This window comes from Parasteatoda tepidariorum, chromosome 10 (assembly GCF_982258835.1).
Source record: "Parasteatoda tepidariorum strain Cologne lab strain chromosome 10, Ptep-v5.0, whole genome shotgun sequence".
NCBI classification, from domain to species: domain Eukaryota; kingdom Metazoa; phylum Arthropoda; class Arachnida; order Araneae; family Theridiidae; genus Parasteatoda; species Parasteatoda tepidariorum.
Window position 1 is genome coordinate 32,711,789 of NC_141764.1, and position 24,928 is coordinate 32,736,716.

The 24,928-nt window shown below is 26.2% G+C and overlaps 1 protein-coding gene across 4 annotated transcripts in view; it reads left to right on the forward strand.

Moving 5' to 3' along the window:
- The window catches only part of Myo81F (unconventional myosin 81F), a 207,695-nt gene that overhangs the window by 148,981 nt on the left and 33,786 nt on the right, over positions 1-24,928 (forward strand). For 2 of the 4 annotated variants that reach the window (XM_087153356.1, XM_087153357.1), the window contains exons 7-24: positions 1,940-2,089; positions 2,209-2,301; positions 2,862-2,936; positions 3,082-3,132; positions 5,769-6,008; positions 9,126-9,268; positions 10,364-10,481; positions 10,784-10,939; positions 11,028-11,139; positions 12,433-12,539; positions 14,079-14,251; positions 15,685-15,708; positions 16,789-16,990; positions 17,581-17,883; positions 19,564-19,634; positions 22,010-22,304; positions 23,252-23,479; positions 23,600-23,734. In XM_087153356.1, the coding sequence (XP_087009482.1) occupies positions 1,940-2,089; positions 2,209-2,301; positions 2,862-2,936; positions 3,082-3,132; positions 5,769-6,008; positions 9,126-9,268; positions 10,364-10,481; positions 10,784-10,939; positions 11,028-11,139; positions 12,433-12,539; positions 14,079-14,251; positions 15,685-15,708; positions 16,789-16,990; positions 17,581-17,883; positions 19,564-19,634; positions 22,010-22,304; positions 23,252-23,479; positions 23,600-23,734 (2,676 nt within the window). The remainder of the gene's footprint in view (positions 1-1,939; positions 2,090-2,208; positions 2,302-2,861; positions 2,937-3,081; positions 3,133-5,768; positions 6,009-9,125; positions 9,269-10,363; positions 10,482-10,783; positions 10,940-11,027; positions 11,140-12,432; positions 12,540-14,078; positions 14,252-15,684; positions 15,709-16,788; positions 16,991-17,580; positions 17,884-19,563; positions 19,635-22,009; positions 22,305-23,251; positions 23,480-23,599; positions 23,735-24,928) is intronic. The other 2 variants (XM_087153359.1, XM_087153358.1) reach the window with 1 other exon arrangement.

A 24,928-nucleotide genomic window follows, 5' to 3' on the forward strand; every position in this document is an offset into this window, starting at 1 on the left:
AAAAATATTTAAAAAAAAGTAAAAAATCTGATTTAAATATAAAAAAATCATGAATTTGGCCAACCCTGGTAAAAATACAAGTTGTTCATTACAGTTCTGTTCATTGATTTAAAGTTTGGGCTTGTTGTTCTGTTCCAGGCTATTAATATATTTCTTTGAAAAAGTATACTAAAAATAGATCATTCAGCTTGTTTAATTTTTATCTTGAATGCTCCATTATTTCTTTTATAATAAGACACATATTACTGAATTGTTTATAGATGACATTATTTTGATTTGAAAGTTGCATAAAATGTGCAGAGATAATCTATAGATACTCTATATAAGATACATTCTTAGATTGTTACTCTCATATGAATTAATTATAAATTACATTAGTTATTGTGATTTGAAAGATGTATGAATTTTAGCACAATTATATACTTATAGGAATCGTATTAGTTATTATTACAATTTGATGGTTGTAGAAAAATCTACACTACTGATAGAAAGTTTGTGAATGTACTTTTTAAACAGTGCTCATTTTGAAATGGCTGTTTAAATTGCTGTTAAAAAAATGTGTCAAATAAATGTTAGTTTTTTCCCCTCCATTTTTTAGTTTTTTTCTTCTTTTTTTGAAAATCTGATCTGACTTTAACCTAACTATAAATTCATCTTACTCGATCTCACAAAACTTATTGTTATAGGTTAGTTGAATTAAAAAAGAAAAAAAAATTGAGATTTTTCAAAATGATATATATTTTTTTATATGAAAAGTTATATTTTGAACACTTAGTAAAACTTACAATTTTAATGAATAAATATAAAATTAAGTTGTTATCAATTTAAAAACTTTTGGGAAGTCAGTGCTATTTTTACAAAGTAACTTGGATAAAAAGTTTATTAACTTTGAGCTATAGCTATGAACATCTTGTTTCTTTTATCATATTTTATTTTCTAGGTAATCATTTAAAAACATTTTTTTTAAAAATTAGTTTCAGAAACTGGGATTGATCAAAATCTACAAATTTTGATGATAGGGGATTATTTTCTCCCTATGTGTCGCACATTTTGAGAACAGTAGTAGCATTGAATTTTAATTTTGTTACCCTCAAAATCAAAAAAATTGTATGCCATGAGTAAATTTTTAGTAAAAATTGGTGGCAGTTAGCAAAGTATTTTGTTTTGTTATTTACATCAGAAGCTTTAATGGAACTCAGTTAGAAGTGAAATCGCATATAAATATATTTTTTTGATCATTAGTTTAAAAATTAAAAGTTACTGATCATGAAGTTTTGTTATTTTCTCTTAAATCAGACTCCAAACTTTACTTTTACAACAGGTGTTATGCAACCTGACATAATTTAATTTAATACGTTTTGCAAACTTCACTTTTTCATGCATTTATTGAAGTATTATCAGTTTTTAATAAATCATTATAAATTCAATTTCATAATGATATTTAAGTAAAATTTAATTTACTTTTTGTCATTTAATTTACTTAATATTTGTTGTAATTAAAACCTGATGCTATTTTATGTTTATTAATTTTATTAATTTTTTCTGTACTTTTTTAGTATATGGGCATATTTATATTAGTCTATCAAATTGTAATACATACTACATAACAATACTCTAACACAGTTTATTGTTTAATTCTTTTATTAATTACATAAAAATGTTTTTAGAGGAATTATTGCATTGACTACCTATAAGGTAATTAAAATTGTATTTATTTGTATGCATTTATATCTGCCTAGTGAACTTATATTTTTGTTTGTGCAAAAGTTAAAAACTTTCCAAGCTAAGTCATGCAAAATTTAAATGCAGAAGTGACTTATACTTTTCACATTTGGTATCATGATGAACTCTTTTATTTATAAGAATTTTAACAATTCTTAACTCCTTTAATTGAAACATGTTGGCTACTTTTAAACTAACTATTATTTTCTCTTTCTAGGCACGGGAAAATAGGCATGCTATGGCAAAAGCTCTGTACTCTCGTACGTTTGCATGGATAGTCAATTACATAAACACTTGTACAAATCCTGGCCAAGATAGTGAACGATTTTTAGGTGTTCTCGATATTTTTGGTTTTGAGAACTTTCATGTGAGTGTGTTTAATTTTTATAGGTTTTGTTAATTTGTAAACAATTGCTTGGTTTTAGAAAATTAATGGGATTGAATACTTATGGTTTACGACTGAATAATTTTCTTTTTTTTCTTCAGGTAAATAGCTTTGAACAACTCTGCATAAATTACACAAATGAGAAACTCCATAAATTTTTTAACCACTATGTTTTTGCCTTGGAACAACAAATTGTAAGTGAAATTTTTTTAAGTACTTCAAAATAAATTGAGAAAAAAATGTTTTTAACTATGCTATATAGACAGTTTAGTACTGTACCAATGATTTGAATCTGTGGGTTTGAGTTTAATGAACGATATTAGTTTCTTCAATTATTTTGACTGGTAAATTTAAATCACTGTAACTCATTGTTGATTGAATCATTGATTAGATTTTCAAATCAAGTTATTGGTTTTTTTTCTTTTGTATAGTGGAGTTGATTTGTCACTTTAATAATTGATTCCGTTAGTGATATGAAACTTTCTTTTAAACTTATATTTAAATATTGATTTTACTTGTGATTGAAACCATTTGCTTGAATTTTTTACTCAGTGCTGTGATTTAAATCATCTACCCATTGCTCAAATTATCAATTTGTTATTTAAATCATAAACTATTGACTCAAAACAGAAGTCACTAGTTTATGATTTAAGTAACAAATTAATAATTAATTATTTGATTCAAATCTCTAGAATGTTTTTTTCATTTTGTCCAATTCATGTTTTTATTAATAATTTTATATTTTTCATTTTAGTATCAAGAAGAAGGAATTGTTTATGATCACATTACATTTACAGATAATACTCCATGCTTAGAACTGTTGGAAAAAGTACTTATTTTGCTTTTTTAATTTTAAAATGATATGAATAATGATAAATGATATAAAATTTCCACAAAATTGTGTAAATTTTATACAATATTTATATTTTATCACTAAATTTAATGTTTGAAACTAAAATGTGCTGTTTTTACAGCCTCCTAAATGTGTTTTGAGATTACTTTCTGAAGAATGTCGAATGCCTGGGGTAAGTATCATTTGTTATTTTTCCATCATTTTTTATTTTTCCATCATTTTTTATTTTTCCATCATTTGTTATTTTTCCATAAACTAGCTCTAACCTAAATGTAATAAAATCAACAACCAAACAAATGACTACAATTAAACCAATGAAGAAAAAATTAAAGAAAAATTTTTTTTTATAAAAACTATAATTTATCTTGCCATAAAATATTGTTTCTAAAAGTAATATTTACAAATGTCCCCTTTTTACACATTTTAAAAAATTATTTTCGAATAATTTTCCGAAATTTTTTATTTATAGCTAGTATATCCAGATAAAATGCTGCAGCCTATCTGTAGTAAATCTTAATGTAATAATATCGCATACAGTATCTTAAAGTTAAGTATAATTTCAGTATCTTAAAAGTAAATTATTACGATAAATTAGTGTATATTAAATTACAAAATCAGATACAAAAACTTACTTTCTCTAAATGAACATAACTTTTTTTTTTCCAACTGATTTAATTTTTGACCCTTAAAATAATCTGCAATCTGGGAAATATGGTCCCCATAGTTTGGTCAGGAGAGTGATTCAAAGTTTGGACCTCTTAATGTTAATTTTACTTTTTGCGTATTTGGCCATATCTTGATAACTTGATTGAAAAATTTTTTAAATTGAAATTTTTTTCGCGCAGTTACAAAATTTATTTATCTAAAGATCATTCCATGCAAAAAATTAAGATTAGTAAATATTTATTATTTTATTTAATAATAGTCAAAAAAGTTTTAAAGTGTAAGGCATGCAACTTTTTGCATCATTTTAAGAATGCAAATTTAAATAGCAAAATACAAAATTTGATCAAAATTGGTCGAATAGTTTCTAAAAAATTTTATTTTAAATGTACGACTTTTCAAAAATTTGATTTTTCAGAAACTATTCTACCGATTTCACTCAAATGTTGGATTTTGCCATGTAAAATTAATTCCTTTAAAATGATGTAAAAAAAATTGTATACCATACAATTCAAAACTTTTTCGGCTATTACTAAATAAAATAATAAAAAATAATAAATATTTACCAAAACGTATTTTTTACATTATCTTTGGATAAACGAATTTTTTAATAGTGTTCAAAATTTTTTTTATTTCTCTTCAAAAATACTCTAGTAATGGCTAAATACGCAAAAAGTAAAATTGACATTAATGGATCCAAACTTTGAATTGCTCTTCTGATCAAACTATGGGGACTTTCCCAGATTACAGCTACCCCCTATATTTTTTTTATCAGAAAACTGAATCCTTCAACAACAAAAAAAAAGATATTTATTAAGTTTTCTGTGTGTGATTCGTAATTTAAAATATCGGTGGTACTAATTAATTAGCATATTTGAGGTCATCCCTCGGACCGTAAAGATTGAGTCCTAGAACGTGAGATCCAATCATAAAATCAAAAGTTATTCAGGATGATCCTTTTTTTTTGGGGGGGGGTGCACTATGCATGTATTTTTACCCCCAATGTCTGTGTTCGATACGTTTAATTCATCGATATTTATTTTTCCTTAAAATGATGCAAAACATCTAAAAATCATGAGGTGCTGAAAAAAAATATTTGTTGTTTTTAATTTGAGACATAATAAAAAAATAATTAAGTTGGCATTTAAACTTGTGGCATTTAAACTAATTTTATGTGAACTATTCAGTATTCAGTCTTTTTTTTAATGTTCAACTTTATTTTAAATTACTACTTAAATTCAATTTTTTATTTCTCAAAAAAACCACTTAATAGTTAAGATAAGCAAAAAATAACATTGAATCTCAGTTGTTCAATTTGTTTGGTATATTTTTCTTTGATTCAAAACCATAGAGCTGTCCTGTATCTATATGTATTGTTGCATCTATTTGCTATAATAAGAAATATTTTATTTATTATCTTCTTTTGCATTTTGTCTAGTTGTTTGGAGACTTCTTGTATTTTGTTAAAAGTTTATTGTATGATTAAGAAAATAATTTAAATTTTTAAGATCCATTTGAATAAAGTAAAGTGTTTTCATTTCTTTTATTTTACTTTCAAAAATTTAGCTGTAAGTAATAAATGACTTGTTGTTACGTTTAATAAGCAGCTGGGAATATCTAATAACATTAAAAGAAATAAGCACTTTTAATGTTACTTGATAATATAAAAAAGATAAATCCTTTTCAATAAAATATAAGTTTAAATGATATAAGAAAAGTTCATGACTAAGAAAACTCATAAAAAATAATTAAAATGCATTTTCAAACTTCAAGACTTTTTGTTTAATCAATACTTTTAGCCACTGGCTCTTTTAAGTTATGTAAACAAAGACATTAACAAAAATATTTGCTTTGGCATTGTAGGAAATAATTGTTCTCTTTAGGAAAGATTGAACTTTTCAATTAGCTTTCTTTTGCTCTTCATTTCTCGCTCAAAAATTAAAATATTTGTTCTTTACCACATTGGAATATTTTTGTTATGTTGTAAAAATTGTTAGGTCTTTAATTACTTGTATTAAAAAAATTGTTCCCAAAAAATAAATTAGTTGTAATTCACTAAATATAGAAAAATTTATTATTTGCATTTACTTAATAGAAAAATGTTTTTTTTCTTCATAAACTAAACACTTATTTTGTATTTTTCAGGGTACTGATTTGACATATGTTACAAAGCTACACCAGGAATTTGATGGGCTAAAAAACTATGTTAAAGGTGATGACAGGCGACGTTGGGAATCTGAGTTTGCGATTAAGCATTATGCTGGAGATGTTGTATATGCAATAACAGGATTCCTTGAAAAAAATAAGGATGCTCAACAGGATCAGTTTTTTGAACTTATGCAAAAATCCTGTAATTCATTTGTTCAAGAGCTTACTAAATTTCAGGTACTTATTCACTTATAATGCATATTCTTTTAATAGGTCAAGTTTCAAAGTTCTTAGATAAATATTTATTGACAATTTTGCGGCATTAATTAATGATTGTAGTTAATCTAAGTTAATAAAAAATTTAATTTGAAATTAATATACTATGTAAATTTTATTATTTAAATGGCATCCTCAGATCTTTATTATTATGATTGTTAAATTTCTTAACTTTAATTAATTAAGGTAATGTGTAATTTTATGTAGTGTAACGTTATATTGTAGCATGTAGACCACTACAATTTATTCTATTCCAATTCACTAGTGTATAAGACATGTTGACTCAAATTATATATTAGGGTACCTTTTCATAGATGAAGGTTGACATTGTCTGTAATATTCTCCCCAAATTAGTGACCTGCGGACGTTATCTGATCATGCCTACAAGGACAAACGTGCACACTTTGATTTGAACACGCCTACTTCGATCAATGATCCTCATTGCTCACTTAACTTAACATTGCACTATTTATGACTGCGACATTGTCCTCCTCAATCTGTTGCTATTCAGTTTCAGTCACACACAACAAGGGCCAGTACACACTTGATTGCTAATAGCAGCACAGAAGCGATCACGCCCACTCTCTCAAAAACAGCCATGAATGAACTAGTGATATCCAATCATCGAATTCTATCACAGATAAAATTCTGTTGGAGGAGTACTGTAGAGCGTCTACCACTACAATTATTCAATTACAATTCACTGGTATATAAGACATGTTAACTCAATTCTATGTTGGAGTACTTTTTCATAGATGAAGGTTGACATTGTCAATAACACTCGCCCCTCAATATATTTCATATTACGATTTTGTTTATTTTTAACTATCAATTAATTCTCTACCTGTCAATAAAAGTACCTTTTTGTAACTTTGCTCTGATAATTTATTCTAAAATTTCTGCTTTATTTTGAACTTTTTTCATGTAATTCTTAAATGTTCCAGAAGGCAATATGAGCTTCGCTTTTATTTAGCATTGTATAATCAATTTATATTTTCTAAAAATAAATATTGAATTTGAGTTGCACAATGTATTTTCAACTGTAGATTATTCTCAAAAAGACTTTTTGTTCATAAATTTATTTATTTTTGGAAATTTTATTATTTACAAGTATATTACTAAGATATTTCTAACTGAACTAATGTTCCACTTTAAGTTTTAAAGTTATCAGCCTTATAAAATATTGAAAAAGTATTCAATTTTTATATAAGACTGTGATTTATATAGTAGTAGTTGAAGTGTTTGACAATTTATTTACTATTATATAGTTGCATACTAAAGTATTTGTCTTTAATTTTGTTTTTATAACTTTTTGAAGCTAATAGTATTTTAAAATTTAATTATAAATAATTAAATACATTAATTATTTTGTACTTTGAAACAAAAAATCTTAATATTATAGTTGTATGATTCTCGTTAAGCTATTTTTTAGTTATAGCTTTTGGCACTCAACTATTCAAACAATTTTTCTTTTAAATAAATTTTGTAACAATTGTTTATTTTAAACTTATTAACATTTTTTCAATCTTTACTTATTTATTTCACATAATAATTCTTTAACTTATTTGTGACTCTTTCTATTATTTTTTTATTGTGAGGTGACATAATTTTATTATTTGTCCGTAACTTATTATTGACTTATTTTCTCTTAAAAGATCATTTTTGTTTGAGATTGGTTTTTGATTTGTTTTATCATGAGTAATATTTACCTTATTCTTTTCCAAACTGTTATTTTTATTTAGTTTTGAAGTTTATAACTAATTTTAGAAAAATAAATGAAACATTGACTATAAATTTAAATATTTTTTTTTTTTTTTTTAATTTTGGTGTTGACATTTACAACAGTTTTATTATTAATTTGTCTTAAAGATGATGATACCTATTTTTTTCACAAAATTTTTTTCACAATTCAACTTTCTTAAAAAATAATAATAATAATTTTATTTTCCTATGGGTGTTTTCTACACTAGGGAACGCTGCAAGCTCGGGATTGCCTAAATTTCCGGGTTACTGTTTCAGTTGTATTTTAAAGCCATTTGGCATCATTGTGTTTTGAGATTCTTGCAAACAATGTATTTGATTACTTATTACTTATGTTTACAATGCTAACAATACTTGTGTCTACAATACTAAAAGTGTTGACACTAACGTAAGATGGTGCACGGCTTGCAACACGAACAAACAGTAATAAACAAATGGAAAGAGGCCAAATCAAGACTGCCAAAAAAGCGAGTTATTCAAAATCTAGCAACCATGTCACCTTTTTTAATAATAAATAACAAAATAACTAAAACACATTTTCACTCCAAACTCCCCAGAATTACATAATAACATTAATATCTTATGAAAGACTGCAGATTTGAGCTCAGAAATTATCTAATTTATTTCTTTTATTGAAAACAAAATTATCCGTTTGAAAACATCGCCTATCAGAATAACATGTAGTAAGCAGCTGCAAACTTTTTAACCGGAACTAGAGTAGGTCCCGAGCTCGAGATTGTTATTGTTTACATTTCTATTGAAAGCACCATCCATATAAAATATAGCTCACAAACTGCCTTTTTTTTATTTCATTCACTGCATAGTGGCCTACAGCATTTTTTAATTTTTTTGAAATTTTTTATCTAAGCTTCTGATTTCTTTTTAAGAGGTACATTTTTTTAATACAGCTGTATTCTGGAATTCATTTATGATTATTTTGATTTCATTATCCTTATTTACTTATTTTCACTTATTTTGTTCTTTATTTATTTTTAGTAGTTCTAACATGCTCTTTTTTATTTATTTACTTTTTAATTATTCCTATTAACTTATTCTTGTTTGTGTTTTGTTCAGTTGTTCTTGGTTAGTCATTTGTACTAATTCTAATTTAGTCATCCTTATTAACTTGTTCTTATTTATTTATTCTTACTTATATATTCTTATTTAATTGTTCTAGCTTACTAGTTTTTCTATTTTAATTATCTTGATTATTTTATTCTTATTTACATATTCCCATTTCATTTTAATTTAATTATTTTTATTAGATCACTTTCATTAAATCACTTTTAGTTGTTTACACTAATTCACTTATTTTAGGATCTGTTGAGTGTAACAGTTAACAGATTGAAAACACCAGCTACAATATCTCGAACCATGACAAAGGGGAAACCTACTGTAGCTGATGCTTTTCGCCATCAACTCACTGCCCTTGTTGATTTGCTGCACTCTACTAATCCATGGTAAAGATAATCATGTTATTAAGGATAATCTATGAGTTCACCATAACAAAAGTTTTCAAATCCTGATTTAAATATTAATTAAAGTTTTAATTTTATTTCAAAATTTAGATTTTCAATTCAAATTTCATGTACCACATTGAATATTTAGCCATGAATATTACATATTTTGCCAAGATTCTTTTTTGTTCAGTTATGTGTATAAGTTCAAGACTGTATTGAATCTCTACCCAGCAAATACATTTTGATAAATATGAACCTAAATGAGAAATGTTGAATTTTTTTATGGCTAATTATGAACTTGGTTTTACTTATATAGTTAAGTCGTAACATACTTTTCACCTTATTATTTTTCTATTTTCACATTCCATACATTTAATAATAAATCATTTTTTTAGAAATCCATCTTTATATTCTGTTTGCTAATGAGATACTTGTCACCTTTAATTTAAGCACAAGGAATTAAGGATTGTAATTACTGTTGAAACATTTTTTTCTTTCCACATTTATTGAATTTCAGCTTACAGAGTTTAAAATAATTTCCTGTCTAAGTTACGGAAACTTCACCAGTATTTCAGTTGAGAAAAATGTTTTACTTCATAAAAATTCTGTTTTAAACACAGTTTACTGTGCATTGCATAATGTATGTCATGAAAGTATTTATAATTGTTTTATACAGTTACTTTTTAATAACACGAATCTAATAAAATGGATGATAAACTTTGGTTTAACAAAAGTTTTGTTTTTTGACTTCAAAATAGCAACAAATCTGGGATATTTTAATTATCACATATTAGCTCTACCTTCAGACCTGTCTCAACTTATTTTAATTGTTTAATTTTTCCATCATTGATTACTGTTATTATTACTTGTTTGCGTTTTTTCACGAAAAAAACTAATCATATTTTTAAAAAAATGGATTTAATTGTAAAAATTCAATTCAATCCAAAATAATTAACATGAAAAAGCAGATTAAAGGTTTAAGATATAATAAAAAATCATATTGTAGTAATAATTGGGTTATCATATTTCAGGTTATAGCTAATTGACTGTATTAATTACTAAATAGTAAATATATATTATTATTTTCTCATTCAGGTATGTGAGGTGTATAAAACCAAATACTAAGAAAGCCGCCAACAACTATGATGAAACTCAAGTCTTGACCCAGCTGCGCTATCTTGGAATGATAGATATTATTCGTATAAGGAAAGAAGTAAGCTTTCTTTTACAATTATTTTATGCTCTTAAAACTTATTTATTTTTTCACTCAAAGTTTTTGTTCATCCAAATTTCTCATATTTTTATTCATAACTTTTAATTAATATTTTTAACACGAGCAATTGATTTTTTTTCAATTTGTTGTTATTAAAACATTTTTGAGGAAAGAAATAAGCTATATAATTAGCAATTTTATTTTGTTTTGTTTTGAAGGAAAAACTGTTTTTTTTTTTTCACCCAAAGAAATCTTTCTTCTCTATGTATAGTTAAATAATAACACAACATTTATATTTTCAGGGTTTTCCAATTCATACTACTTTTAAAGAATTTCTTCTAAGGTATCGATGCTTAGTAAGAAAAAGGAAAATACCCGATGATCAGATTCAGGCTGTCCGATCTATACTTTCTATGATGAATTTTCCCACTACTGAATGGCAACTTGGTAAAACGAAAGTAAGTTATCTTTTTTCTATCTAATTAAAAATTATAAATGTTTGTTAAATCATTATTTTGGTGTAATTGATAATTTTTCCTTTAATAGGTATTTTTAAGAGGAAGTATTTATGAGCCTCTTGAAGATCAAAGAAAAACGCTAATGGTGGAAATGTCTATCATTGTACAAAAAATATGGAGGGGCTATGTTTGTCGAAAATGTAAATAATTTGCTCTATTATTATTTAAATTTACCTTTATTTCTTAAATATACAGTACAGAACCCGTTATCCGGAAATCAGAAAACCGGAAAACCAAAAAACCGGAACGAAATTTTATAAATTTTCCAGCCATTTAAAAAAAAAAAAAATTTTTTTTCCTCAAAAGATTTTAGGATTTTTCTTTCTTTTTTGAAAGATGTTTACCTTACCGTCATTTTGGAAATAATCATTAGTGTATTACTTCATCGTTTTTTCTTCTTTTTAAGATTATTTCCAAATATTTTTTTTTAAGTTGGGTTTAACAATAAAAAAAACAGCTTTTTGTAGCGATTCAGAAAACCGGAAAAATCAGTTATCCGGAATAGCGATGGTCCCGATCGTTCCGGATAATCGGTTCCCAACTGTACTACTCTTTCAAAACTTTACTTAATTTTTGACAAGATTAACTTTTCCTATGTAATACTTTCATTTATTGTACCTTTCTTCATTATATTATGTAATATATATATATACTTTCATTTATATTATGCATATATGTTTGTATTATTTTTTAGTTTGTTCACAAATTGAGTATTTATTGAGTATTAATAAAATCATTGCGTTAGCAATGTTTATAAACAATTTAATTTAGAATCTATGTCTGAAATTTTAAAACATTGGAAATTTTATTTTCTATGATCTTTGCATATGGTGTCGATGCCAGTGTAAATAGCTTTTGTCTCTCTTGCTGTAAATTTACTTATTTATTTTTTATTATTTTACTTAAAGATTTGCAGTCTATGAAAATTAAGGATAATGCATTTGTTTAAAATAACTTAAAACTTTTTTAGGACTGAATTAACCTTAAGTTTGAAAAGTATTATTTTGAGATTAAACAGCAAATATTTGCAAACAGTATTCAGCTTGAATAATGCTAAACAACATGAATGAACTGAAAGTAATGCCACAAAATCAGGCATCTATTGCTATAATAACTTTTCTTCCATGTCAATACACATAATTAGCGAAGAAAAATTACAAACAATTGAAGTATTTAATATTTTTGAACAACAGTTATAAATTTTAAGACGATCTTTTTATAAGTTTTCAACTGTCTGAAAAATTATATGTATAGATTAGCAGCTATTTTAATATGTTTAATATGTTTTATCTAGCAATTTTATAGTAAATTCAAACATTTACTGTAAAATTCCTAGTAAAATTAAAATATTACCTAATGTAGTTCAATTAAAACATTCAATGCCAATTTGTGTTGATTTCAATAGATTTATTAAATCAATTGAAACATTTCAGTTTTCCAAAGGCATAGAAATGCAGCCATAACAATACAAAGTTTCTTCAGGGGGCATCAGCAAAGAATTCATTACATGCATTGGAGACGAGCTGCTATCACAATTCAGGTACGTTAATTTATTATTTTCTTAAAAAGTATGTTCACATTATTTTTTTATTTTCATCTGTATTATTACTATTAAATTTAAGAATTTTGATGTTATCTTTTATAAAACATTTTGGTTTTTATAAAACATTTTAAAAAGCAAATGAATTCATCATCTGTATGTTTTTTTTTAAAGTAAATAAATGAAGGAATATCCTCATTTAAATAAAAAGTAATTTCCCATTACTTTGTTTAAGAATATTTATCTATAATCAAAAATTCATTATTTGCACTTAATATACTTTAATCTATCTTTGCATTTTTAGTAGTTTCTACTGAATTTTTTTATACTCTTAAATATCAATAATGAGAAAATAAACTCTCCAAAATACTATCCTCATAACATCTTGTTTAAGTTTTCTTGTTTTAACTAGTTATTATTTCGCATTATATATATATTTCTTTACAAATGAAATCAATAACAAATAAATCTATTTTTAAAAATCGTGTTTTTATATTCAATTTATAACAATATTTTGTATGTTAAGTAAAGTTTTAAAAGATTGTTTTAACTTGAAAACGCTAATATAAATTGACCTTAACTATTAAACTAAACTCAGTGGTGCGACAGCCCTAGAGGGACAAGGCCTACTGTGCCCATCTCAGTTTTCTTGACTTTGGGCTCTGGGGTGCAAAAACAGATGTTCCGGTCAGGTAGTCAGCCGAACGCGGAACCCCCAGTGTTTAGTTCCCAAGCATGCTTGGTACTCATTTATCGACCCACTGAAGGGATGAAAGGCTGAGTCAACCTTGCCCGGCCTGAGGATTGAACCAGGGACCTGTGGCACGACAGCGCGAAGTGCTACCGCTCAGCCACCGGGCGTCACCTTAACTATTACTTTAGGAATAAAAAGCTTTAAATTGGGGCAATTATTTTACAGCGGGGTTTAAAGTTAAGATTAAAATATGCCTGAAATTTATATGTATTATGTTTATGTGTCTGAATATTCTCAGAGTTTCCATTATATTTTGAGCTTTTTTAATGCTAAAAAAAATACCTCTGATCATTTTTTAATAGTTAGTGTAGGTACAAAATATTTTAGAAATTTTATTTGCTTCTAATCAAAAATTGTGTTGACCATACTGACAAAATGTATAAGTCTCAGCTGTACGTGTATTCTAAGATAGAATTTGTCCATGTTTTTCATGAAATTAGTTTTAACCAAAAATTGATTAACAAACTAAGATAGTTCAAGTTCATAGATGAGTTTTTGATATCTGATACCCGCCAAAAGCTTATTGTGGTACCTGTTTCGCATTTTTTCTTGTTTTCTAAACTAGATTATTCAAAAGGATAAAAAATCTGTGATCTTAATATCTGAATATCTGTGACTTCCAATATGTTGATTAGGAAGGGCATTAAAAACAAATTACAAATTTTCATTTGACAAATTAGATGCCAACTTATTTCTAGTTCATAAAGCACAATGCATAATTCATTTATTTAGGTGCTATAGATACTAGGTAATTATATTATAATTTATTTATTTGCTACTTTTAGGCTTATGTCCGTGGCATGTTTGCTAGGGAAGTAGCTTCAGCTCTGCGAGAAATGAGAAGGGTAGAAGAAGAAATGAGAAGAAAAGAACAAGAAGAGGAAGAAAGAAAGAGACAGGAGCAGGAAAGATTGGAAATGGAGGAACAAGAAAGAGCTCTTCTTGAAGAACAAATTATGTAAGAAAATATTTGCATGATTTCCTTAGTTTTTACCCTATTTAGCTTGCAAAAAATAATTTCCTCATTCAGGTACTGTTCTTTATATGCAACTAAATTTGGAAAAGTTATTTTGAGTTCAGTTTATATAATGATAGCATGCTTTGCTGCTTATTTAATTAATACTTTTGTTACAAACGAAAAGTTTATTATTTAGTTGATCTGAATAAAAAATATAATGGTTTATTAATTCACCAGATTTGTCTGTAGATCAAAAATCTGATAAATTCTACAGTAAATTAAGACTAAGGAATTTTGATCAAATCGCTTTGTTGTAATGACAATACTGTACTTAATTTTTATAGAAATAGAACTGTGTCAAAATGACTGGTAATTAATAAATATTGCACTTTAACTTGTCTTTCGTCCTACAATGGACTGATCGTAAGATATAGTTCCTAGTTGATCACCAAGTCCAGCATCACTGGCAGTGATCAGTGAACAGGTGGGTGATCGCTCTGATCAGACTGCCAAGAGAATGTGTGGTATCAGTCCTCGTTAAACTGTTCTACCGTAAAGTACTTGACTTTGTGGGCAAGTCATCGGGCTACGGGGGGGGGGGGGAATATCCTCCAAAGAGGATCAAAATTATGATTGGTTATGTTTTAAAATAATCTTCAGTGACTGTCGATATCAGTCCAAAGTACTACTCTTTCTTAATTAGCCTGTCCTATTAAATTTTTTGTTAAGAAATTTTTTAAAACACCCAAAAATTATTTATTTTGGTTTTTATTATTTTATATTACGTCAATACTTCATAAATCTTGCGATATTAGTTTGAATTGTCCTCTTTTTAGAAAAATTCATTCATATTTTAAGAATTATATTATACTAGTAATTTATAAATTGCATTTAAATTAGCCTTTCAAATTGAAATCAAATTTTTCTGTACTTTCAAAAATGTTTTAAATTGACTTTTTCATGAGTATTTAACAGACTTCCAAACAAAATTTTATAATTTTTCTTCAAATCATCTGTACACTTAAATACTTTTAATAAACCTGAATATTTAAGCATAAAAATTCATACAAATTTAGTGTTAATTCTTCTTTTGTGTCGATTTGTTTTAAAATATTTTTTAAAACATTTAAAAGAAATTTTATTTTAGATTTTATTATTTAATGGTAAGTTAATATTTTATCAAAATTTGAAATATTAGACTAAATTAGCACAGTTTAGGAATATTTCATGTAAAAAACGATTTTTTTGAACTAATGTACATTCTTGTACCTTTTAAAATTATTGCTCTTTTCAATATTTACACTTCATTCAGTACAAAACTCATTCTTCGCTCTTTTCATTGATATTAACTTGTTTATATTATATTTGTTTATCATTTGTAATTATATTATATTTTAAATTTATAATTCCTAATGCTGTGAAATTTCCTTTAGACTGCAGCTAAGAGAAGATGGAGGGTAAGATTCTTAATATTTAACATTGGCATGTGCATCCAATGTTTGCATGGATGTGCCCTGAAGCACATTACCAAGCATGCAATTTACTAACTGTTATTCTAAACATTTCCAATTATTTTGTTAAAAGACATTAACAATTTTATAATAATGTTATTAATTTGCATCGATTTTATTTTGCCTATGTATATAACACAGTTTAAATTTAGGTAATATGCATTTACATACAATCAAATTGTTTTCTTTTCTAACTTAAATTTAAACAGTTTGTCAATGAAACACTTGTAGCATTAAATGACTAAAATAATCTGTTTTTTTTTTTTTTTTTTTTTTTTTTTTGCTTCAATTTTTTTTATGAACTGGTTTTAGCAACTTGATTGATTTCCATTATGAACTTTCCTCTTCATTGCTCCTTGTTGTTCAGTCACAGTTAAGCAAAGGACATGATGCAAATTCCAATTGAAAATAAATCAAAATGCATAATTCTATAAAATGATAGATTGGATGGCCCTGTCAATATGCTGATTATTAATTGAGATGAAACTAAACATTTAAAGATGATAAAATTAAACATACCAGAACTTGAGTTCAAGGGAATGGTGCATAAAATAATCAAATCAGTATAAAATATTTAAAACATTATACATAGTTAAATGTGCCTAATAATAACTAAGATCATATATTTTTCTCTATAAAAAGTTGCAATTCAACACTTGTAATTCTACAAGATATCAACTGGCCAGTCTGCCACACATATTACAATTTGAGTTAATTCTTTTGTGAACTTTGTTTATTAAGTCTTTAATATCTGCAAAGACTTATACCTATCTATTTGAAAGAAATGATAAAAGATTTAGATAAAAACTATTCCATATTTTTTATTATTCATAGTACAATTTTTGTTTGTATTTATTTCAATTGCCAACTTTCTAACATTAGAAATTTCAAAACTAACTTGCAACACGGAAATAATCTTGGTTTTTAAAAAAGTGCATGTTCTCTTTAAATTTTTAGAATTTTATGCTTAGTTATATATATTTGTGCACATTGAATTCTGTTCTTAACAGTTTTAATCTTTTTCAGGGCTACACAGAAAGAGTTGGCTGCTATAGCTTCGTTGGTGGAGCACAATGTCAAGCGAGCACAGGAGGCTTCTGAATGCTTAGATTTGGATGAGATGTTTTCTTTCCTTAGTGATGTTCAAGAAACCAAACCTAATGTACAAGACTTTGTGTCTGAAATCGGGCAACAAATGGAGGCCCTTCTTCAAGATGTTGAAGAGGAGGTAAAACTGCTAAGTCTTTTAGTTTATACAAACTTATAAATGAGTTAGTTTAAAAAATTAGCAATCATATTAAGTTTAAATTAGTTAAAGTCGACATCAGATGACATAAAAATTGTCTAGACTTGACATGAAAATTGAAACTCGCCACAAGCCATGTGGTGAGTCGACAGAAACAAGTGTCGACTTAAATTAAATCAACAACCAGTCACTTTTCTCATCACTTTTTAAGAAATTCATTTAATAATGAGAGTACATCGATGAAAAAAAAAAACTTTGGAAAACTGATTTTTTATTAAAATGTCCATTTAAAATTTGGATCTTTCAGAATCCATCAATTTGTGGTGGAAAAATTCATGTGGAAGGAGAGTTCTTTAAAAATTCACATGTTTCATAGTTGTTATGTGTACCTTAAATATATATTTTTGGGGAAAAAAAATTATTTGAAAACAGAAAAAATTTAATAAATCTATCATTGAAAATATCTAGGTTTCTTTCCAATTTTATATAAGTTAATATATTAATAATTTATTTTGTATAGTTCTTCTGTTATTGATTTTGTGTTTCACAATACGTTTTAATTTTTTTTATAGGATAACAATAGTCTAATATCTGCAGAAGATCAGGTGAGGACTCCAGAAGCTTCACCTAGTCCTCTGCCTCCACCAAATCTCTCTAGTCCTATCACACCTGCTGCACCATATTCTCCTATAGGGTCTCCAACTGTTGCTTCAGACAAAGGTGATTCCCCATCCCCTTTACCACCACCTATGTCTCCACTAGGATTAGTAAATGGAAACGCACAGCGATCACCATCAACTGCGAGAAAAACTGTTCAGTCACCTTCACAAGGAATGCCTAATAGGGATCGACATACATCTGGACGAGCTACACCTGTAATTTCTTTTATATTAGTTATTTGATATTATTATAAATTTAAATATAATAAATAGAACCTCGATCAATCTTTTCTCAAGGTGCTATTCGTTACACAGGGTGCATAGCGTTTTTAAAAAGTGCTTATTTTTGATTTACGTTTTTTAAAAGCCCTTAAAGGTGCTTTTTTTATTTGGGGTTTGTAAAAAGTGCTTAATTTTCTATCTTTTAAAAACAGATTTTTTTCTTAGCCGTGTCGATTGTTGTTCTAAATAACAAAAAATTCATGATTTTCACAATTTTCTCTGCAATATTTATCAGAAACTTAGTTATTTTATCATGATTGTGTAATGTTTCTGAATTTTATTGGTTTTATGTTTATAAATTAAGAAATTTTAACGATAGAAAAAAGTAATTTTTATTACTGTGCAGATCCTAATTATGATTTTTTTTTTTGGAAAGTGCTTAAAAATATTTTGTGAGTGATTAAAAGGTGCTTATTTTTTGCTGAAAAATCTGGCTATGCACCCTGTTACAAATGATAGATTCGGTAAAATGGCGAATGCAAGTCAACTTGAAATAATGAACAATGACTTAAAAATCTTTGAAAAATTATAAAAATGTAATGGATTTAAAAATAAATAATTTAATAATTAGTCTAAAAAATTAAGCAGTTAATGCAGAAATTTTGATAATGCAAAAAAAGGATGAATAGAACATATTTACTTATTTAAAATAGTTGTAAATTTCAGTTTGAACACAATCTTTATTACCTAGTGCAAGCAATAAATTTTTGATGTTCATAACAAATAGCTGATCATTTCCTGTAAGTTCCTATGAATTCAGAAAGTTTCTTATGGTTTCAAAGACTTCAAGACTTGGTTCTGACTAATTCCATTCTCTTCATCGGTATCACAATGCATTTCTTTAGCTTCTGCTATCATTTCTTGAATTGACAACGTCACAAGTTTCAACTTTTTCATCAACTGATGCATCAACATCAAATGTGATGTTTGAGGCGTTTTCTCCTTAATGTGAAAATTCTTCAATTTCTTCTTTATCATTAACATCAGGAATTAGCTTCAATACTTTTAGAAAATGTGAGTAGAATTTCTGAATAGAGGCAGGAATTTGCTATCTTCAAAAACCATCTAAACGGGCATTATTAACATTATGAGATAGCATTTATGACGGGACCGTTAAAATAAGACAATTCATACAGGAATGATAAATTGATGTTTGTCTACAATAAACGTTAAAAAAATTTTCTCGTCATAGACTTTTCTTAAAATTTTTCAATAAGTGATATTCATTAAGTGATTTCAATAAGTGATAAGTTTAATTTTATTTTACATTTAAAATATTGATGTTATTTTTTTTTTTTGAAAATCTAATTGCTATCCTAATTTTTGAAACTAGACACTGCTTAACTACTTATCTGCCTTCTTATAAAAAAAAAGTTTATCTTGTTAATGATTTTTGAAATCTTGTAAATTTCCAATCTCTTAAGAAACTAGATTTCTTTAAAAAAAAAAACAAACAATACTATTTCTGAGAAAGCTTAAAATGTAATATATGTAAAGGTAAGATATTTAATACAGACACTGTTATTAAAAAATTTTACTTATTTAAAATGCATGAAAAATGTTTATTTATAGTAGAGCAAATTTTGTAATCACTTTATAATTTTTACTTTGCAGGAAGATGGTCAAATGAAAGGAAATAAGCGGATGCATATGGTTGATCCTGATAATCCAGAGAGAGAACTAAGGTAAAAACTATTTATTTCTAATGATGTATTTTGTAGCTTTCTACCAGAAAAATTACCAAATTTTCATGAAATTCTTTGTATCATGCCTCAAATGGTCTTGATATAATAGGTAATTAAAACATAATTCAGTGAAACCTCCAAGTAGACATGGAATTATTTCCATAGACTTTGTGTTGAAGAGAACTTTTAGAAGGGACCATCAAAGCCTCTTCCATCAGCCTTTGCACCAAATGTGGAAATGGTCAAATATGGAATTATGAAAAAATATTAAAACAAAAAATATAAACAAAACAAGGGAGGCAACAAACAAAACAAAACTAGGGAGACTTTAGAGTGGGCACTTTTGAGCATTCAAAACATGTTGACTTTTTCCACCTTTATAATTTTTGAAGCAAATGAAGTTTTTTTTTTACATTATCAAGCATGCTCTCTCTTTGCACAAGTTTCTTGAGATGATTCATTTAATGAATTAACTTTGAATAATTAAACTTCAAATAATTGCTTTTAGTTTACCACTTTAAATAATTGTTTAAAATTTTAAAGCTCAGGAAATGAGATGAAATTTAGAAATTCAAAAATTTAGTTTCTAAAGCAACTGTTTAAAAAAATTTCAAATTTTACTACACTTGGTTTTTTTAAATTTTATTAAAATCTCTAATCTATTATTAGACAATTATTAATAAGAATGTTCCAACTTTTTATCTTACAATGTTTACTTCATTTGGTTTTGGGGGGAAAAAGTATAACTTGTAGCATTTATTATCTAACTCAGTAGAATCTGATTGTGAATATAAAACAAAATTGAATGCATTATTTTTGAATATTTAAAATAACAATTTTAGCCAACCAGCCTGTGTAGGGCTCAGGGAACTGGCCTTGCATCAGAAGGGTTCTGATTTCGAATCCTGGGCAAGACATGGATGTTCTTTCATTTTTTGTGCTATCTGTCCTTACTCTGGGATCAACGTTGACCCACTTAATATGGTGCCCCTGGAAAAGTGGCCAACAAATCTGCCCTTCAACTGCCTGTATGACGTAGATCACTCCCCAGGCAGCCATTGGAAAAAAAAAACAATTTTAGATATTCAAAATGGGACCTGCAAAAGTAAACTCAGTGTACCACATTTTCATGAGTTGAAAAGAAAATTAGGTTACAACTCAAAAAGACTCATTTTACAATACAGCAAATATAAACTTTTGTTTGAAAATCAAAAGTAGAAAGGCTTTAGATATTTTTTTTTGTGCAATATGTGTCATTAATTGCTATGAATTGATTACTTGATTATTTTATACTCATTAAACATTTTCAATACTCACTATGTTAAAGCCCAAATTCGTACAGATTAATTTCTGACATTATTTTTTGCCAGTATGTGATCAATCATACTTTTGATAATAACATTTAAAATGGAGTACCTTGATCTTTAACCTTTCCTCATTGATTAATTTTAAATTTTTAACAGGATGATCACTGATCAGCTCTCTCACATTATCTTTATCCGCTGGCCAAACACTATACGTACAACATGTTTTTTAAAACTTTCTTTAGCTACAATTTCCCCCTTAATACTAACAATAGTAGAGAATTCATGGACTCTTAATTAGTTCATCTAGAATAAATACACAACTTTTCAGCTGTGTTCAAAGGTAATTTTAATCAATGTAAATGTTCTTTTTAAAATAACTATTTTTCTATAATATTGCTTTTTATGTTTACTCAAAGAAAATTATTTAAGAAATTTTTTTTTTTTGAAATCTTTCTTTTCAAATTTATAATTTCAAACATTATTTAAATAAAATTTAAAATATTTTGTATATTCTAAGAAAAAAATTATTTTTTTTACAATAATCTAATAGCTTGATAAATATCAAATATCATTGATTTTATAGTTATTTTCATTAGTTTTTTTAAAATATTTTTTACATTTAAAATTAAAGAAGTTTTTGATCGATCAAGATGTTAATGCACTCCTTTTTAAAGATTTTAATTTAATAATCTTGTATTTTAAAATATGGCAAGAAAACATTCATTAAAAAAAAACAGTACATATTTCAAATAAAATTATTTGTCATGTTGAATTAATGAATCATATTTTATATATAATGTTTACATTTTATGTGTATATATATAGATATAGATAGAATTTTGCATCTTTTCCTTTCTTCAACCTTTTTCTTTGCTGTTGCAACAAATATTGCAAGTTTTCTAAGTTATGTGTCTTATGCTATGGTGTTATTTAATTCAGTGTTTATAATTCTATTCAATTCTTGACCAAAATATTTTATTTGAAATAATATTTTAGTTTGAAAGTGTATTATCTACATTACCAATGATTTATTATGATTATATAATTTACATATACCATTGTTTTTAGACGAAAACAGCGTGTTGAGAAGAGGCTAATTGAGAGGGAGGCCGAAGAAAAAGTAAATGGTGATGAAGATGACAACTATTTCGATATGATTGAGTTTGCGGAGAAATATTTTAATTGTCATATGAGGGAACACGGAGGAACAGTTATGCGTACTCTCACCAGGAGGCGAAAGTCTTCCGGTGATATGATTCCCAAGTATGAAATGGTTACTTTCACTCGCAATAGCTCCATACCCACCTCTCATGTACATATGTATGATCCTGAAAATATCCAACTTTCTTGTACTATTTTCAAGGTAATTTTTAATCACTAATATAATATTCAGTGTGTTGTCAATTTTACTTTTACTTTTTAGAGTTTAATTTTGAGTCATTCTATTCGAAACTTTGTTTTAATTTTTAATTTTTTTTTATTATTTTACTTTAAACTTTACCTTGTGAATTGTTTTTTATATCAACTATTATTAAGTTGATTTTTCTTAAAAATAAATGTTATAGAAATTACAAATAATCATCAAAATTTATATAAAAAACATCCATTGACCATATACTGAAAAAAAAACTTAATTTTACAAAAAAAGCTACAACAGACAATTAAAATCCTGTTTTTCATTATTATTAGAAAGTTTTTTTTTTTTTTTTTTTTTTTAATGGAATATTAATATATGATATTTGCAATATCAATGAACAAATTAGAACAACAATGAAACATTTTAATGACAATAAAAATATTTAACAACAATGAGTTTATCTTTTTTTTTCTTGATGAATAATTTTTTATTTATTTGTATTATGTATGCTGTTACGATAACAATAAACTATCAATAACAACAATAAAACTAACCATAACAACAATAGATAAGCTATAACAATTATAAAAAAAACTATTACATCAATAAAAAACTATCATTGTAAAAAAACTATAATAGTAAGAAAACTATAATAGTAAGAAAACTATAATAGTAAGAAAACTATAATAGTAAAAAAACTATAACAGCTATGTATGAATATTTTTTAATGGTATTGAAATGTTTTTTTTTTTTTTTTTTAGAAAGGGTGTATGTTGGAAGAACAACAATAAAGAAACTATTAAAACATTAAAATCTATAACCACAATGCATGAAAATTTCTCACTAATATTGAAAAGTTTTTTTTTATTGGGCATATTCTATTAAAGTAACAATAAACCAACTATAGCAACAATATAAATATTTTTCAATGGTAAAGTTCATCTTCTTTATAGGATGTATGCCGTTATCTTCGTGGGGACCATAAAGCAGCTGAAGCAGAAGTTCAAGCTATTCAGTCTATTGTGGGCTATGGCATTGATCGAGAAGAACTAAGAGATGAAATATTGGTTCAACTAGTGCGCCAGTCTACTAACAACCCTTGCCGGGAATCTACCATCCGAGCTTGGCTTTTGATGGCATTGTGTGTGGTGGCTTTTTACCCGAGTAAAACTTTTAACAAGGTATAATCACAGAATCAAATCAAGGCATATTTTCTATAATTCTTGATATCTTATCAAAGTTTTTTTTAATTAATATTATTAACAAATAATGTTTTTAAAAATGAGTTTTTTTCCCTTTAGTATTACAATAGTTTTTTGAGGAAAAATCTTCGAGGAGATAATACTATTGCAAGATATGCTCAGTGGTGTTTAGATCACATTCATAGCACTAAAGTTACCCCTCGAAAAATGCCTCCATCTTCCTTAGAAATTAGTGTAAGTAATAGTTTTCTTTTGATATTATATTTCTATGAAATGGTTTGATTATTTTAAATTATTTTTGTTGATATTAGTTCTTATGGGTATGTGGATTAATTATGATTTATTCATAGTTTTTGTAGGTTCATTTTGCTACTTCATTTTTTAAATAAAAACATTCTAATTTTATAGTATCAAAAGAAAGTTTATCAATAATGTAGTACTTAATTTGGAACATTATTGCTTTTGCCCTTTTATAAAAAAAAATTCGTACCAAGTACCTTTATTGTGAATATTATGTTTGAATTTTAAATGTTTTCATAAATATTAGGTTCTATTAAATTTAATTATGCAAAAAATTAGGAAACGGATATTTATAAAATAAAAAATAGTCATGAGGGTTTCATTTAATTTTCGTCCAATAACTTTTTGGTTGGAAATTCCTCATTGGAAATTAGTTTTACTAACATTTTGAAAGATTTTGTAATTAAGGGTTTTTTTCTCTTTGAAAATATTTTCATTTCATGTAAAACAAGCAATAAAATAATAACTATGTTATACTGGCAGAATAATAACTGAAATATGTGCACCTTGTGAATCAGTTAAAAGTTTTTGACTCTTCCTTTGCAAAATTATTGAATGTTTCTGTTAACATTTGACATAGATCAAATAGCAAAGTTTAATTACGTAAAATTGAGGTAATTTTAACTACAATGGATATTGGTGTTACGCCTCAAATGATCTAAACTGAAATTTAAGTTAGTTCTGGCCAATTCTGATTTTGCTGTGTTTTGATGTGATACTTATGACTTTGAGAAATAAAAATTCATATGAATATTTTTTTAAATTTTTAATTTGTGTTTCTTACATTACATGCATTTTTTACAATATATTGTAATTAGAAATTTTAAAAAATGAAAATTTAGCTTTAAAGTTTTTAAGTTTTTTATATGAACTTTTTATTACTCATTGAGGAATATTTATGTACATGTTTTTTATCAGCCATAGCTAAATAATATTTTTCACTTTGAGTTAAAAAAAATATCATATTGTTCGGTTTTTGTTTAATTCCTGATGGAACTGTTATTATTTATTCTAAATATGAATGCTGCTTGCTTTTTAGATTGTTTATATTTTCTGTATAGCGTCCATATACTAAGAAAATATTAGGTACTTTATCAAAACTTTAAATAGACACCAACGTAAAAGCAA